Here is a 14,655-nt window from a genome sequence, read left to right on the forward strand (position 1 = left end):
AAGCATAAAATGATTGACATTTTTTGAAGATGAAAAAGAACAACCTTACCAAGAAAATACAGGTCTGACTTTAGCTTCAATACATAGAAAAAAAAGTGAGGCAAATCACTGATCAGTCAATTTATATTCATTCCCAGAAGTCTGCAGAATGTTTCTTTTTCTCAAAGAAAACTAACATGGCTTTGTAGAGATAAAAGTACACAGATTTAATCTAAGGCTAAGAAGAACTAATGTGTTGATTCAGTTCTCTTGAACAATAAAAATCGCTATTACGCCAATTACTTACTGATACTTATTGAGGGCTTACTGTGAACCATGTATGTGCTGAATACTTCTATGTTACATCATGCAATGCTACTGATCTTTGGTGTATACAGTATGTTATACATGGCGACTATCACAGATAAAAAAATTAAAGCCTACTGAGTTCAAGTAATGTGCCCAAGATCCAGGAACAGAGTGCGATTTCAAACAGCTGGCTCATAACCTCTGAACCACTGTTTGCTGGAAGCGGGTCTGGCATTCGCAGACTCAAATTCCAAGTTGTATTCAGTTTGGTCATGGATATTCAGTTCAATCTGTAGCAGCTGGATAAAGGGCACTCTTCCGTACGATGTAAATATTCCACGAAGACACTGCTGTTAATGCCGCCCACTGGGGTCAATTAGATACTCAGAAATCAATGGGCGAAGAGTTGGGTCTTTCGACTGGAGAGGAAAAGACCAAAGATGCACCTGGGGAAGATTCTCCGGACTGTTCTAAAGCTGCAGATTTGGACTTTCTGATAACTCATGTTCTCCACCATGCGATGGTCATTTTACTCTTGTGGGGCTCAGCCAGAGCTCTTTGGCTCTAGATCTGGTTTGGGAAGGAACAGAACAGTCTCTTCTCATCTGGACCAATCCTTGGAAACGTATCCTCCTCTTCATTAATCCATACATTACATCATCATTTGTTTTGTTTTGTTTTTCCCTGACCAAAGGCTCTTCCAGAGCAAAGCAAAACACAGGCTAGGCCCCAGACTAGCATTCGTTCATGAGTGGAGGAAGAGGCACAGAGTCTCCAGTTACCGAGAGGAGTGAGCTAAACAAAGCAGAAGGAAGATCTTCCAAGCAGAGAGAACGACATGCGCAAAACCTGGGCAGTGTGAATTGTTTGGGGAACCGTGGCAGGGGTGGCAGGAGGAGTGTTTGAGCTATAGGAAGGCGGTCAGCCCCGACGCAGCTAGCGCCAGGACTCCAGAGCCCGCCAGCTTTGGTTTGAATCCTAGTTTCATCTCTTACCAGCTGTGTGTCTTTGGGCTGGTTACATAACCTCTCTGTATCTGTCTCATGGGGTTTGGGAATATTAAATGAATCACAGCATAATAAGTGCCTAGAACATTGCATAATACGCTGTGAGACTCCTGTAGTCATTATTGTGAGTGGTGAGATAGGCAGGGGATGGCCGTGGAGGTCTCTTTATCCACATCAGCAAAATGTTTTCTTTCGAGGACTTTTTTCAACTGGAGAAACAAAAAAAGTTGTGGGGGGCGGAGGGAAAGATAGAAAATCAAAACTTTATGCCAAAAGCCCTGGAGGCTTTTTGAAGAGTTGCAAGAAATGAGGAGAAAGCGTGTGGTTTGAATTTTGGAAAGGTTCTTCTGGTGTCTGGATAGAGGGTGGATTCAAGGGAGTCAAACGGCGACAGGAAGGCCAGTGGGGGCCAAGTGCAGTCAGCCCGTGTTCCATGAAGATACTGCAGGAATCAAAGACTAGAGCCATTGGTGAGTCCGTACTTTGCAAATTCCTGTTAACCAGTTTTCTTTGCGATGTCCTTCCTTTGGCTGGGCCTTGTAACATATGAGTGGGGACACCCAAAAAACAGAATTGTTTTTTGGAAGGCAATCCCCTTGTAGTACAGGCTTCCTCTGCTAGTATTTAGGAACCCACCGGCATCAGGGCACCAGTTAGCATTGCTGTGAGAGGCTGCGTTCAGGTTCAGTGAATTTTTTTTTAAGATTCTTTCAATGTGTTTGTGCGTTTACCAAAAACAGCATGACCCCCGTGCCCCCCGCCGCCGCAACTTTTTTTGTTTCCCTGGATGAAAAAAGTCCTCGAAAGAAAACAGTTTGCTGATGTGGAAGAGGTGAAACAAAAAACAGCAGAAGCACTAAAAGACATCATAACTGATGAGTTCAAAAACTGTTCTGAGCAGTGGAAAAAGTATCTTGATAGGTGTACTGCATCCAATGGACAGTACTTTGAAGTGACTGAAGTTTAAACATGGAAATATACAATTTTTTATCAATAAATTCTGCTTTTGGGGGTTCCTCCCTCTTATAGTAATTATTTTAATGTGCATATAGGTGCAAAATTAATGCATGTGTGTATGTATAATGTATTTCTAGTTTTACACTTTTCAGCCACTCTAAAATGTTACTCTACAAAATTTACGACTCTACAACTTTGCCCATAGGTATCTCTGATGAATACATAACACCGATGTTTAGCTTTTATAAAAGTATTGGGGAATTGAAAATGACTCAAGAAGAATATGCTCTGCTTACAGCAATTGTTATCCTCTCTCCAGGTAAGATCAGTATTATTTTTAAGTTTTTATGTCGTTTGTTTTTCTTCTGCGTAATAGTAAGAAAACTTGGAAAACACAAAAGCATAAAGAAAATGTTAAATGGTCTATAATTCTACCATTCAGATTGGGCTATTGTTAATATTTCAGCGCCCTTTTTCTGTCTTTTCTTCACAAATCACAGTCATTCATGGAATAAATGTATGTTGATCACCTACCATGTACTAGACATGCCCCTGGGCGTTGGGGACAACAGGACACAACTCCTACGCAGCTTATATTCCAGTAGGGTGGAAAAGGTAATTGTTAGGTCACACTCCCAGTGGGGTCCTCCAGAATGGTAGCTCGGCCCGCTAGGAGTGTGGGCGCCTGGTGTGCGATCCAGTGCTGCATGAAAGATGCAGAGACCGGGCTCGGTGGCTCATTCTGTCATCCCAGCACTACGGGAGGCCGAGGCAAGTGGATTGCCTAAGCCCATGGGTTCGAGACCAGCCCAGGCAATTTGGCGAGACCTTGTCTCTACAATAAATAAAAAATTAGCCGGGCGTGGTAGTGCACGCCTGTAGTTCCGGCTACTTGGAAGGTTGAGGCAGAAGGATCGCCGGAGCCCAGCAGGTTGACGCTGGGGTGGCCGTGAGCGTGCCACCGCACTCTAGCTCCAAAAAAAAAAGATGCAAAGAATTGCACAGAAGTTAGATTAGAAAATACAGTTTATTTCAAGCTATATTAGAAAGAGGAGATTTACCTCCCCAAGATAGGGGAGGGGGCCAAAGCTCAGAGAGCACATGGCCACACCATAGCTTAGAAAGGCAGTGGCTGCAATGGCCTGGCAATGGTGGCTGGTTACTCGTGGTTGAGTCCTTTCAACCATTCCCCTTGATGGGGGAAGGTCATTAAAGAGATTGGGCAGTGGTCTGCTTCACGTCGTCACAAAGGGACAGGTAAGTACAGGTACTGATGTCAGGTGATGGACAACAGGCAGATGGGTGGGTTAGCCACATGACTGCTGCCATGGTGATAGGCCAGATGAAAGGAGTTAAGGGGAGAGATTTTTCCTGCAAGAGACCTGTCAGGCTTTTCTAATTCACAATCTTCTTAGCAAAAAGTTGGTCTAACTATAATTTCTATGGCTTTGACCAGTTAAGGGGCCTGAAAGTTTCTTAGAGATTATTATGCTAAACCGTGAATTGAAAGGTTAGGCTGTCCTTGTCTTGTGTCTAATGGAGATTTGCCTAGGTGGGCTGCCAACTTGGCCTGTAGTAAACTGTCTGAACACTTCCTAAAACCTGCCTATTGGGAATGTATCTATCTATGTCTAACCTGTGCTAGATTCAAAGCATGTCAATCTAAGCAAAAATGGTTATGCTGAGGCAAAATGTGAACTAAGTTTATTCCAAGTTTCTCTGGGTTCCTCCTTTCAGTAATCAATGAAGAAACAATGGGAGACAATTTTGGGGGAGGTGGTAAATGGTGGTAAATGCTACAAAAAATATATAATGATGAGAATATAAAGAGAAAAAGTAGCCAGAAATAAAAATTTTTTTCGGAGTAGGAGTCTTACTCTCGTCCATGCTGGAGTGCAGTGGCATGCCCGCAGCCTCGACCTGCTGGGCTCAGGTGATCTTTCTACCTCAGCCTTCCAAGTAACTGGGATTACAGGCATGCCACCATGCTTGGCTAATTTTTTGACTTATTGTAGAGATGAGGTCTTGCTAAGTTGTCCAAATGGGTCTCAAACCCCTGGGCTCAAGCAATCCTCTTGCCTTGGCCTCCCAAAGTGCTGGGATTACAGGTGTGAGCTACCACACCTGGCTAAAAATGGTCTTTTGACTAGTGGTCACTGATGGTTTTTCCAAGTGGTTGACATTTGAGCAAGGACTTAAATGACAATTAGACACTTTTGTTTTTTGAGTTGGAGTCTCACTCTGCCACCCAGACTGGAGTGCAGTGGCCACTCCCGGCCATCACAGCCTTGCCTGCTGGGCTCCGGTGATCCTTCCGCCTCAGCCTTCCGAGTAGCCGGAATTACAGGCATGCGCTACCACGCCCGGCTGATTTTTTGATTTATTGTAGAGATGAGGTCTCGCTGCCCAGGCGGGTCTCGAACCCGCGGGCTCAGGCAATCCATTCACCTCAGCCTCCCAAAGGCGCGGGATGACAGGCTGAGCCACCGAGCCCAGCTAATTAGACACTTTTTAACATAATAGAGAACTTTTCCCTAAGTTTTTATATTCTTCAAATGTCTTTTCCAAAGTCATTAAAAAATTATATTGGTCAAGTTTGTTGTAAGACATGTATCATACTCCATTGTGTGAATGCACAGTCATTTACTTAATCTTTATCATATGTTCGCACATTCAGGATATTTTCAATTTTTAAATTCTAAACAATGTTGAAATGAATACCTCTGTACATAAAATTTGTCTATATTTTTAGATTACTTTAATAATTTGGGAGTAAGTGATGCCATGTCCATGATTCGTAAAGCATAATTACAATGTTGACCTTAAACTTTTTTTTTTTTTTTTTTGAGTCAGGAGCTCACTCTATTGCCCAGGCTGGGCAAGTTGGCGAGACCTCATCTCTACAATATATCAAAAATTAGCCGGGCGTGGTAGTGCGCGCCTGTAGTTCCAGCTACTTGGAAGGCTGAGGCGGAAGGATCGCCGGAGCCCAGCAGGTCGAGGCTGCGGTGGCCGGGAGCAGCCACTGCACTCCAGTCTGGGTGACAGAGTGAGACTCCAACTCAAAAAAAAAAAAGGAGTTTTGATTGGAAGGAGGGGAATTTAGGGAGGCATCCGGGGAGCATTACATCTTCTGTGTCTTCATCTAGTTATAATTACCTGGGTGTAGGAGTGGGTGTGTAAAAATTCATCAAGTTGAACAACTTAATGTATATATTTTAAGTGCATAACATTTGTAAATTTACACTTCAAAAAAGTTAACATTGGGCTGGGTGTGGTGGTTCACGCCTATAATCCTAGCACTTTGGGAGGAGGAGGTGGGAAGCTTGCTTGAGCCCAGGAAACATAGTGAGTCCTCATCTCTAAAAAAAAAAAAAAAATTAAAATTAAAAAAAATTAGTTGGGTGTGATGATGAGCACCTGTAGTCCCAGTTACTCGGGAGGCTGAGGCTGGAGGACTGCTTGAACCTGGGAATTGAAGGCTGCAATGAGCTATGATTATGCCATTGCACTCCAGCCTAGGCAACAGAGTGAGATTCCGACTCAAAAAAAAAAAAAAGTAAATTAAACAAAACAAAACAAAACAAAACGTTAACACTGGTATAATTATGCCAAGCTGATGCTTTTCCCCTTTTAAGTGTCACTTTATTTCAAACTTCGAAACAGACAGACAATACATAAAGGACAGAGAGGCCGTGGAGAAGCTTCAGGAACCTCTGCTTGATGTGCTCCAGAAGCTGTGTAAGATTCACCAGCCCGAGAACCCCCAGCATTTCGCCTGCCTCCTGGGCCGCCTGACGGAACTGCGGACGTTCAATCACCACCATGCCGAGATGCTGATGTCGTGGAGGGTGAACGACCACAAGTTCACCCCGCTTCTCTGCGAGATCTGGGATGTGCAGTGATGAGCCCCGCAGGGGAGGGCCTGGCTCCGTGCCTCCTCGTCATATGAATCTGATGTACAACTCTCCTTTATTCCATTTGAACCTGGTCTCACTCGAGAAATCCTGGCGAATATTTATGTTGTAATTACACGTGTAACTTCCACACCTGTAACTACGGGCTAGATAGAGCTGCTTTCTCTGCACTGTATGTCACAAGGCTTCAGGGACCTACGTTCTGACTGGCATGCCCGGCCTGCCTCGCTAGATCGACTGCTGCTTCAATTCTATCTGTCAGACGAGGAAGAATCTCATTTTGTTTTTCATCTTACCACATTACGTATATTTTATTAAAGAGTTGTATTCAGTTTTGGCAATAAACCAAACATAATGGCCACAGGCTTTTCTTTGGGATAAAAATTTCACAGACATACAAACTCTCATTTCTTTAAATGCTGAAAGACATCCTATTGAACCCAAGGGAGTAATTTACAGAAAGAAGCACTCTGACAGCATAAATGGCTCTTTTCTCACCCCTGGAAAAGTCCTGGTGAGTACTGTTCATTGATCTGTTACAGGCCTCTGAGGTCCCTTTTCTTTGAGGTTCCTGTTGGAGGCAGCATATAGGAAAGCTGTGATTTTTCATATGAAATATTCCTTCGAGCAATCTCTTTTTTGTGTAGGTCTTGAGGCAGCACTGACCTATTCAGATGCCTTCCCTGAGCTCTCTGAAAAGTGCTCACTGTGGGCGTCGGTGCATGCAGTTCATCATTTTTCTTTTTTGTTTTGCTTTTTGAAAACACTCCTACATCTGGGCGCACAGCTGTTGTATGCTTCCCCCCCAAGCAGGAATTACTTCATTTCCTTCCTCCATTGTTACACTGTTGCATTCTTCTCCTCAGTATTCTTGGGCGAATACAATAAAACACTTTCTATGAGTAATGGGTTTCTATCTCCCTTTCTCCTGAAGTCAGCTAAGCAAGAAAAGAGGCTTCCCCCCTCCCTTTTTCTTCCTTATCAAAATACTAGGGCAATTCTGGAATTATAAAAATAACTGGTCAGTGGGAAGGGTACAACAAAAATGTCTTCAGATCTCACTAAGCAAGTGATTCATGGGCTAAGCTCTGTGGGCTACATGGTGTAGCCAGTAACCCCCTGGTAGGAGTTATATAAAGGGTGGGCTGCCCAGGAACTGAGCAAGTCTCAGGGAGGGGGGATTTCAGCTGGGTCAAGGTCAGAGGGAAGGGCTCAAGGTGAAAGAAGCAGCAGGAGCAAGGTGGGGAATTGTGCGGATCATAAAGACCCTGGTAACCTGGGGGCGGCCCAGTGCAGGGCCCCTCCCCGGCTCCCGTCTCCCCGGCTCCCGTCTCCCGGCTGTGAAGAGGCAGCTGGACTATTTCAGGGACTGAGGGGGTTAATGAAAGAGTAAGTGGGAGCTGCAGGCCCAACAGGGAGTGGGATGGCGAGGAAATGGCTTAAGAAGGAAGTTAACTCCCAGACGCCTGACAGCATGGACACCGTTTGGGGGAAGTGGGTATGTTCGGTGTCTCCAGATTACATCCCTCTGTGCCGAAAGTAGACGCCTAATCCTATCGGTCTGGATTTATTTATGTGGTTGAGACCTTGTGATAGCAATCATGCTTGTCACGTGGAAAACTGACTGTGACGCTGTAAGAAATACATATTTGGCTTTTGTTCCTGGTTTCTGAGGCAGTTTCTAAAACCCTTGGGGTTTCTGAGGGACAGGGGTCATAGGAGCATCTTTTGGCAAAAATAAAGTACAAATGAAAATGCTAAGAAAGAGGGGCATCTCCCCCTCTCTGACATGCACTGGAGTGGACCATTTTCTGCACGGCTGTTAGAGTGATCTTCTTCTGAAATGCACATCTGGGTACATGCCCCCCACCCATGATGAGCCTTGGCTTTAGCAAAGACGCTCAGCTCTCTCGACAGAGCAGGCAGCTGCTGAGACCCTTCACCTTCCAGTTCTACCCGCTTGCCTCCCGCCAGATTCCAGGCCTCCAGCTAATAGGCATTTCCCAGGGTCTACCTTCTCTTAAACCAAGCGAGAAGGGAAGAAAGGATGGAGAAAGGGGAAGTAGATGGTTTCCCTGTTCTCCCCCCTCCGCCTCCGCCCCAGGTCCAAGTGAGGGTGACTGTCTCCCAAGGACATTTGGAAATGTCTGGAGACAGTTTTGGCTGTCACCACTGGGGGATGGGGATGCTACTGGCATCTGGTGTGGTCTGGTCACTGTGCTGAGGTCGAGAAACTCTGCTCTGACCTTCCTCCTAGTCCATCCGGGCTGCTGGAACAATACCAGAAACTGGGTCTCTTATAAACAACAGGAATTTTGTTTCTCACAGTTCTGGAAGCCCAGGATCAGAGGACTGGCAGATTCGGTGTCTAGCGATCTTTCTGGTTTATAAGTGGTAACCTCCATCTGAGTCCCCTTCCTGTGATGAAAGGGGTAGCTGGCTTTTTTTTTTTTTTGAGTTGGAGTCTCACTCTGTTGCCCAGGCTGGAGTGCAGTGGCACGCTCACCACCATCCCATCTTCAACCTGGTAGGCTCCCGTGATCCTTCTGCCTCAGCCTTCCAAGTAGCCAGAACTACAGGTGCGTGCTACTCTTTGGAGTTTTTTCCTAGTATTCATGGGCTCCACCCTCATGGCCTCATCACCTCCCAAAGATCTTATGATGACAAATACTACTATCTTAGGGATTAGGATTTCAACATATGAATTTTTTTTTTTGAGTCAGTGACTCACACTGTTGCCCAGGCTGGAGTGCAGTGGCCCATGGCTACTGCAGTCTTGCACTGCTGGACTCAGGCGATCCTTCCGCGTCAGCCTTCCAAATAGCTGGGATGATAGGCCTGAGCCACTGGGCTTGGCCATTCAGCATATTAATTTGGGGGAGACAGACATATTCAGATCACAGTACATCCTAAGAAAACATGACCCCTACACTGCACTTTCTCCTGACTTGATCGAGCTTCTACTTCATTCTTGTGGTGGTTGTCTGGCTCACACCAACATTGCAGGCAACCATTTTATTAGTGGATCCAAATACTGGATGTGAACAACTGTCTTTGAAGTTTTGTTTTTTGTTTTTTCTCTGTTGTTGAGAATCAGAAACTGATTTCACTCATTGATTCCATAGTGGCAGATTTTTACTTTTCCCCATATCTCACAAAATTACAATTTCCCTGGCATGAGAATGATACATTCAGCAAATTACCCATATCACATTTGGGTAGTAGTTGACTGTTATCTTTTGGACACTCAGCCTTTTCTTCTGTTAAGAGAACTCCAGTTTCCACAGGGGAACCACGTCCTTCTCTCCTAGTCCACATTTTGGATGGAGGTGTTCCGCCCCGGGCTCCAGAGTTGGAAGTGTGATTCAGGCGTAGCTCGTCAGAACATCACACATCTTAGGTCGCAGTCATTGGAGCAGGATTGGATATGCGCCTCATTTAAAGAAGATGAGATATGCTGCTTGGAGTATTTTTAGGAGGAAGGCAGGGCCGGTCATTTGCCTGTGTGTGTGTTGTATTATTGTTTCAAGTTCTCCACTCTCCCTGCCATGGGATTCCGTGCCAAGCCCCTTGCCTTGTGAATGTGTGTGCCTCTCACAAGAGCAGGCAGGATACATGTCTCCACCCACTGGGGCTGGGCGTTCTTGTGGCTTGCTTTGGGCAATGGCATGTGGCTGGAAATGAGGGTGACAGTTCCCAGCTGAGGCCCTAAGAGCATCCCGTGTTCCTGCCTGCTGTTCCTGCACTCTTCCGCTGTCTGCCATGGGAGGAGCCACGTGCCTTGGGCCAGAAGGAGCACCCGCCAAGCCAAGCCAACAACTTGAGGTGGCACCCTCCCTCCACCATGGGCTAACATAAGGGAAGATCCACAAATAGAAGCCACAGAGAGTTGGAAGTTGTTTGTTATACAGCAAAAATTCAACTCATATTCCTATGTGTGCTCAAGTCCAATCCTTTCCTTCCCTTCTCTGTCTATATGTGGAGGAAGGGCTAACCCAAAACAGGCTGCGTTTTTTGGGGGGTTGGAGTCTCACTCTGTCGCCCAGGCGGGAGTGCAGTGGCAAGCTCACAACCACCCCAGCATCAACCTGCTGGGCTCCAGTGGTCCTTCTGCCTCAGCCTTCCAAGTTGCCAGAACTATAGGCGTGTGCTACCATGCTCAGCTAATTTTTGATGTATTGTAGAGTGGAGGTCTCACCAAGTTGCCTGGGCTGATCTCGAACCCACGGGCTTAGACAATCCACTCGCTCTGGCCTCCCAAAGTACTGGGATTACAGGCTGAGCCACCGAGCCCGGCCAACAGGCTACATTTTATAGGTTCCCGGTAGTTGGCTCTGGCCAGCTTCAGCCAGTAAAAGGTACTGGTGGAAGACTGGGAGCTGGGAAGAAGGGTAAAGGCCAGGATACTCCTCCCTCACATTCCACCTCAGATGGCATCTCTGGTCAAGATCATCTCCTGCAGGGCTCCCAGTCACACAGGAATCCCTCTCCTGGTGCCAATGGCTCCCAAACTCCTCTTTGGAACGTCTGAGCCTTAGGATGTGGTGGCTTCCGACTGTTCCCCATCTCTGAGTTGTCGCATCTGTTCCTGTTTATCCTCTCGGCTCGTCCATCTTCTGCAAAACCAAATTTGGGTCAAATTCCCTTTCTGAAGCACCTAGAATGGTGTGTTTTCTGACTTGAGAAACTATACAGAATTACTTACATTTAAAAATTTTTTTGGTTAGACTGAAACCTAAGAGATGTCAAACTAGAACTTCTGGAAACCATCTTGGAACCAGAGGAAATCTGGGAATAAAAGCAAAACGAAAAACAGAGACAAAAGAGGCTGAATTTTGGTGACATTATTTGATATCTTAGGTCAAACTGTGCCTAGAATTCTATCCTGGGATTTTAATTACATTAGTCAATAATTCCCTTTCTTTCTTGAGAGGATTTTTTTAAAAAATCACACATAACTAAATGTGACAGAAGCTTCATGACACTTGGACATCAAGCCAGGTGGAGACAACAGAGGTTTCCGAGAGCCTGGCCTGGCTGCATCGCTGCATCGCTAACCATTGCACACATCTTGTAGATGAATTGGGGGGTAGGGAGTGGACTCCAGCAATCATTCTTGATATGCTGTCAGATTTCTACATCTCTGCAGATGTAGGTTGTATTCGTTCCCTAGGGTTGCTGTCACAAATTACCACAACTTTGGCAACTTGAAACAGCAGACATTTATTCTTTCGCAGTTCGAGAGTCCCAAAGTCCAAAACCAACATGTCAGCAGGACCCAACTCACTCCAGAGGCGCTAGGAGAGAATCTTTCCGTGCCTCTTCCGGCTTCTGATGGCTCCTGACAGTCCTTGGCTTGTGACAGTGTAATCCTAACCTCTGTCCCTGTTGTCACATGGGGGCGCCCTCTCGCTCATGAGCTTTCTCTCCCTCCCTCCCTCTCCTTTTCTGTCTCTTACAAAGCATTCTCCTTGGATTTGGGGGCCACCCTAATCTGTTATGATCTCATCTCAACCCTGACCTTAATTCTACCTATAAAGACTATATTTCCAGCCGGGCTCAGTGGCTCAGCCTGTAATCCCGCGCCTTGGGAGGCTGAGGTGAGTGAATTGCCTGAGCCCGCGGGTTCGAGACCCGCCTGGGCAACTTGGTGAGACCTCATTTCTACAATAATTCAAAAAATTAGCCGGGCGTGGTAGCCTGTGCCTGTAGTTCCAGTTACTTGGAAGGCTGAGGCAGAGGGATCGCCGGAGCCCAGCAGGTCGAGGCTGCGGTGGCTGGGAGCGGCCACTGCACTCCAGTCTGGGCGACAGAGTGAGACTCCAACTCAAAAAAAAAAAAAAAGGCTATATCTCCAAGTGAGATCATATACGGAGACTCCAGATGAACATGAATTTGGGGGAAGGCATTATTCAATCCACAGATTTTAGCATAATATTATAGTGCTAACCACAACTGCTGTCATAAAACTCTATATTGTTGAATTACTTACACATAATTTGTTAATACGAATTAGTAGCATTCCTTTACAATGGAGCTTAATATTGTTTTTGTGTAGCTGGCTTTCACAGATTATCTGCTAAATAAGTAGGTTAGTTAATTGTGAATGAATCAATATATACCTCTATTGCCCAAAGGTTTCATCTAGAACTTTACACAAGCCACAATCAAGCCATTGACACTCAGTCATGTTAAAACAAAATGCATAACAAAACAACTAATAAACCAATCAAAAGCAAAAACAAAAACAAAAAACCCTCCAACAACTACCATGTATTTTAAGCAACAGAAGCATTCTTGTAGGACTGTGAAAGGGTCAAATCATATTTCGGTATCCACAGGTTATATGAATATTACAGACCCTCCTGTGCTCTGTAGAGCTTTTAGGGCAGATGAATGACTATTCCTAATGTATTCATTTTTTAAATTTCGATTTCTAAACATTGCTCTGTCTCTAAGTGGGGCACCTCTCCACAACTGGAAAGTCAGAACCAACAGACTTGGTCATCTGATGGAAGTAAACTGGTGAGTCTTGCTTTGTGTGTTCCAACAATGACAATTTCAGGTAAAAAGAGGACCTCTGAAACATGGCTACTCATCCACCCACCAATTAGACAGCATGCACTTGAAAGGAGACCGCAGCTCCCTTGATGGAGCCCTCAGTTACTAATTGCAGAGTTCAGATCAAGATAGGAGAAATGGCGAGCGTACTCGGGGCGGGGTGCTAACTGGGAACTAAGGTCACAGTGATGACATATATGTGTGTATACATATATCCATATGCACATGCGTGGACATACATAGTATACAGAAAGAGAAAAGCAGCAAGAATTAAAAGAACAGATTCCTTACCCAATCCCCACATTTAACCAGTGAAGAATGTGGGCTTGCAAAAAAGAGGTTCGCGCAGATTTCCTGCCTCTGGATTCACCTGACACCACACTATCCTCATATCTTTATAAAGTAGAGAGGAAACCAAGGCAGACAATGAGAATAAAAAAAAAAAAAATCATAAAAATACGCTGCTGGCAAGATTTCCGTACGGGGTTTAGAAATATTAAGTGGTGTGTGTGAGAATGCTGTGTACATACAGCATGTAGCATGGTTTCCATTTTTGGTAAATGGCATTCAAATGTTAAGGCACACAGTATGCACGTAAGGAAAAAATAAAACTGTTGACAATGAATGACTCATCAAACAAGGTCTGCATAACACAATCCACTTACTCTGAAGGTTCTGTAGAAAATTACACACATTTTGATGTTAGGGTTCAACAAATCCAATTTAAAGCCTCAACTCAACTTGGAGTTTGGGTAAATGAGATGGTATACAAACTGCCTTTTAGTTTTAAGCAGAAACTCTAGGAACATAGGTGGATTTGAACAACAGTTCCTGTGGTGGTCGCGGCAGCAGTGTTCTGGGATGGATTTCAGTTGAAAAGCATCCACCGTGGCACCAGGTTCAATGACCCCTGAGGTGTCAACTTCTGCATGGCCACCTGCACTCACCCACCCCAGAGTGTGACTTCCAAGAGCAAGATGCCCTATGGGGAGGACGGATGCAGAACAAATGCCCCGTAGTATTTGTTGAACTGACTTTTCAAGTCTGTCTATCCTGCACGACCCACTTAGAGCATCAGACCTAACTCACCAACCATCTTCCTGACATCCCTCCCTGCACGCTTCTCTCACAGTTCACACAGAACGCGTGCCCCAAACCAAGCAGTTCAATGCCCAAACTGTAGACGGGGAAACTGAGGCACCGAGAGGTGACATGAAGTGACTAAGGTGACAGACAAAACGAGAGGGGACACAGGCCTACTGGCTTTGGGCCGTGATTTTTTTTTTTTTTTTTGCTGTGGAACAAGTTCCACTTGCTTTATCACAGACCTCTGTGCTGTTGCCTTGTGGCGGCGACTTTGTTGTGGTGGTGACTTGGATGTCCAGGCTCAGCCCTTCCAGCCCCAGAGCGAGGCTGCACCCTTGTGTGGAGGTGACGTCGTGTCCGCGTTTCCTGGACATAGATGACCGGCTGCAGGCCTCCTCCACCCACCCCCCCAGAGGGGGTCCTCTGGGCTCTCCGTTGGGACCCCCCTTTCTGCGAAATGCAGCCTATCTCTGGAAACAGCGGCGCCATCAGGACAGCTGGCCCGCGTGGACTCGCGTGGACGTGGGTCAGGATCAGGCTCCGGGGGCCGATTCCAGCTTCAGCCCCGCCCGCAGCCGTGCGGGAGCCCACGCGGAATCCCTGGGGGCCGGGGCGATCCTCTCCTGCCTACCGGGACCCGCGGCAGGGGCTGCCGCTGACGCTCCGGGCCAGCTCGGAGGACCCGCTGGGACCCGTGGGCCGCCTTTCGGGGGCAGAAGGCTCCGGGCGCCGGGAGCGGAGGGCGGGGCGCGGGGCGGATACTCGCCCCCTCGGGGCGGGGCCCCAGGCCACGCCCCTCCGCCTTCTGATTGGCCCGCGCCGCCCTCGGCTTGGTCCTC

General features: G+C 46.3%; 1 protein-coding gene across 2 annotated transcripts in view; it reads left to right on the plus strand.

The window, feature by feature from the left end:
- NR1H4 (nuclear receptor subfamily 1 group H member 4) overlaps window positions 1-6,534 on the plus strand; it is a 59,967-nt gene extending 53,433 nt beyond the window's left edge. For both annotated transcript variants that reach the window (XM_008064690.2, XM_008064691.1), the window contains exons 8-9: window positions 2,458-2,571; window positions 5,919-6,534. In XM_008064690.2, the coding sequence (XP_008062881.1) occupies window positions 2,458-2,571; window positions 5,919-6,157 (353 nt within the window). In that variant the 3' untranslated portion in view covers window positions 6,158-6,534. The remainder of the gene's footprint in view (window positions 1-2,457; window positions 2,572-5,918) is intronic.
- The last annotated feature ends 8,121 nt before the right edge of the window (window positions 6,535-14,655 follow it).

Source organism: Carlito syrichta, unplaced genomic scaffold, assembly GCF_000164805.1.
Source record: "Carlito syrichta isolate Samal-C Ts95f unplaced genomic scaffold, Tarsius_syrichta-2.0.1 Scaffold307930, whole genome shotgun sequence".
Taxonomy (NCBI): domain Eukaryota; kingdom Metazoa; phylum Chordata; class Mammalia; order Primates; family Tarsiidae; genus Carlito; species Carlito syrichta.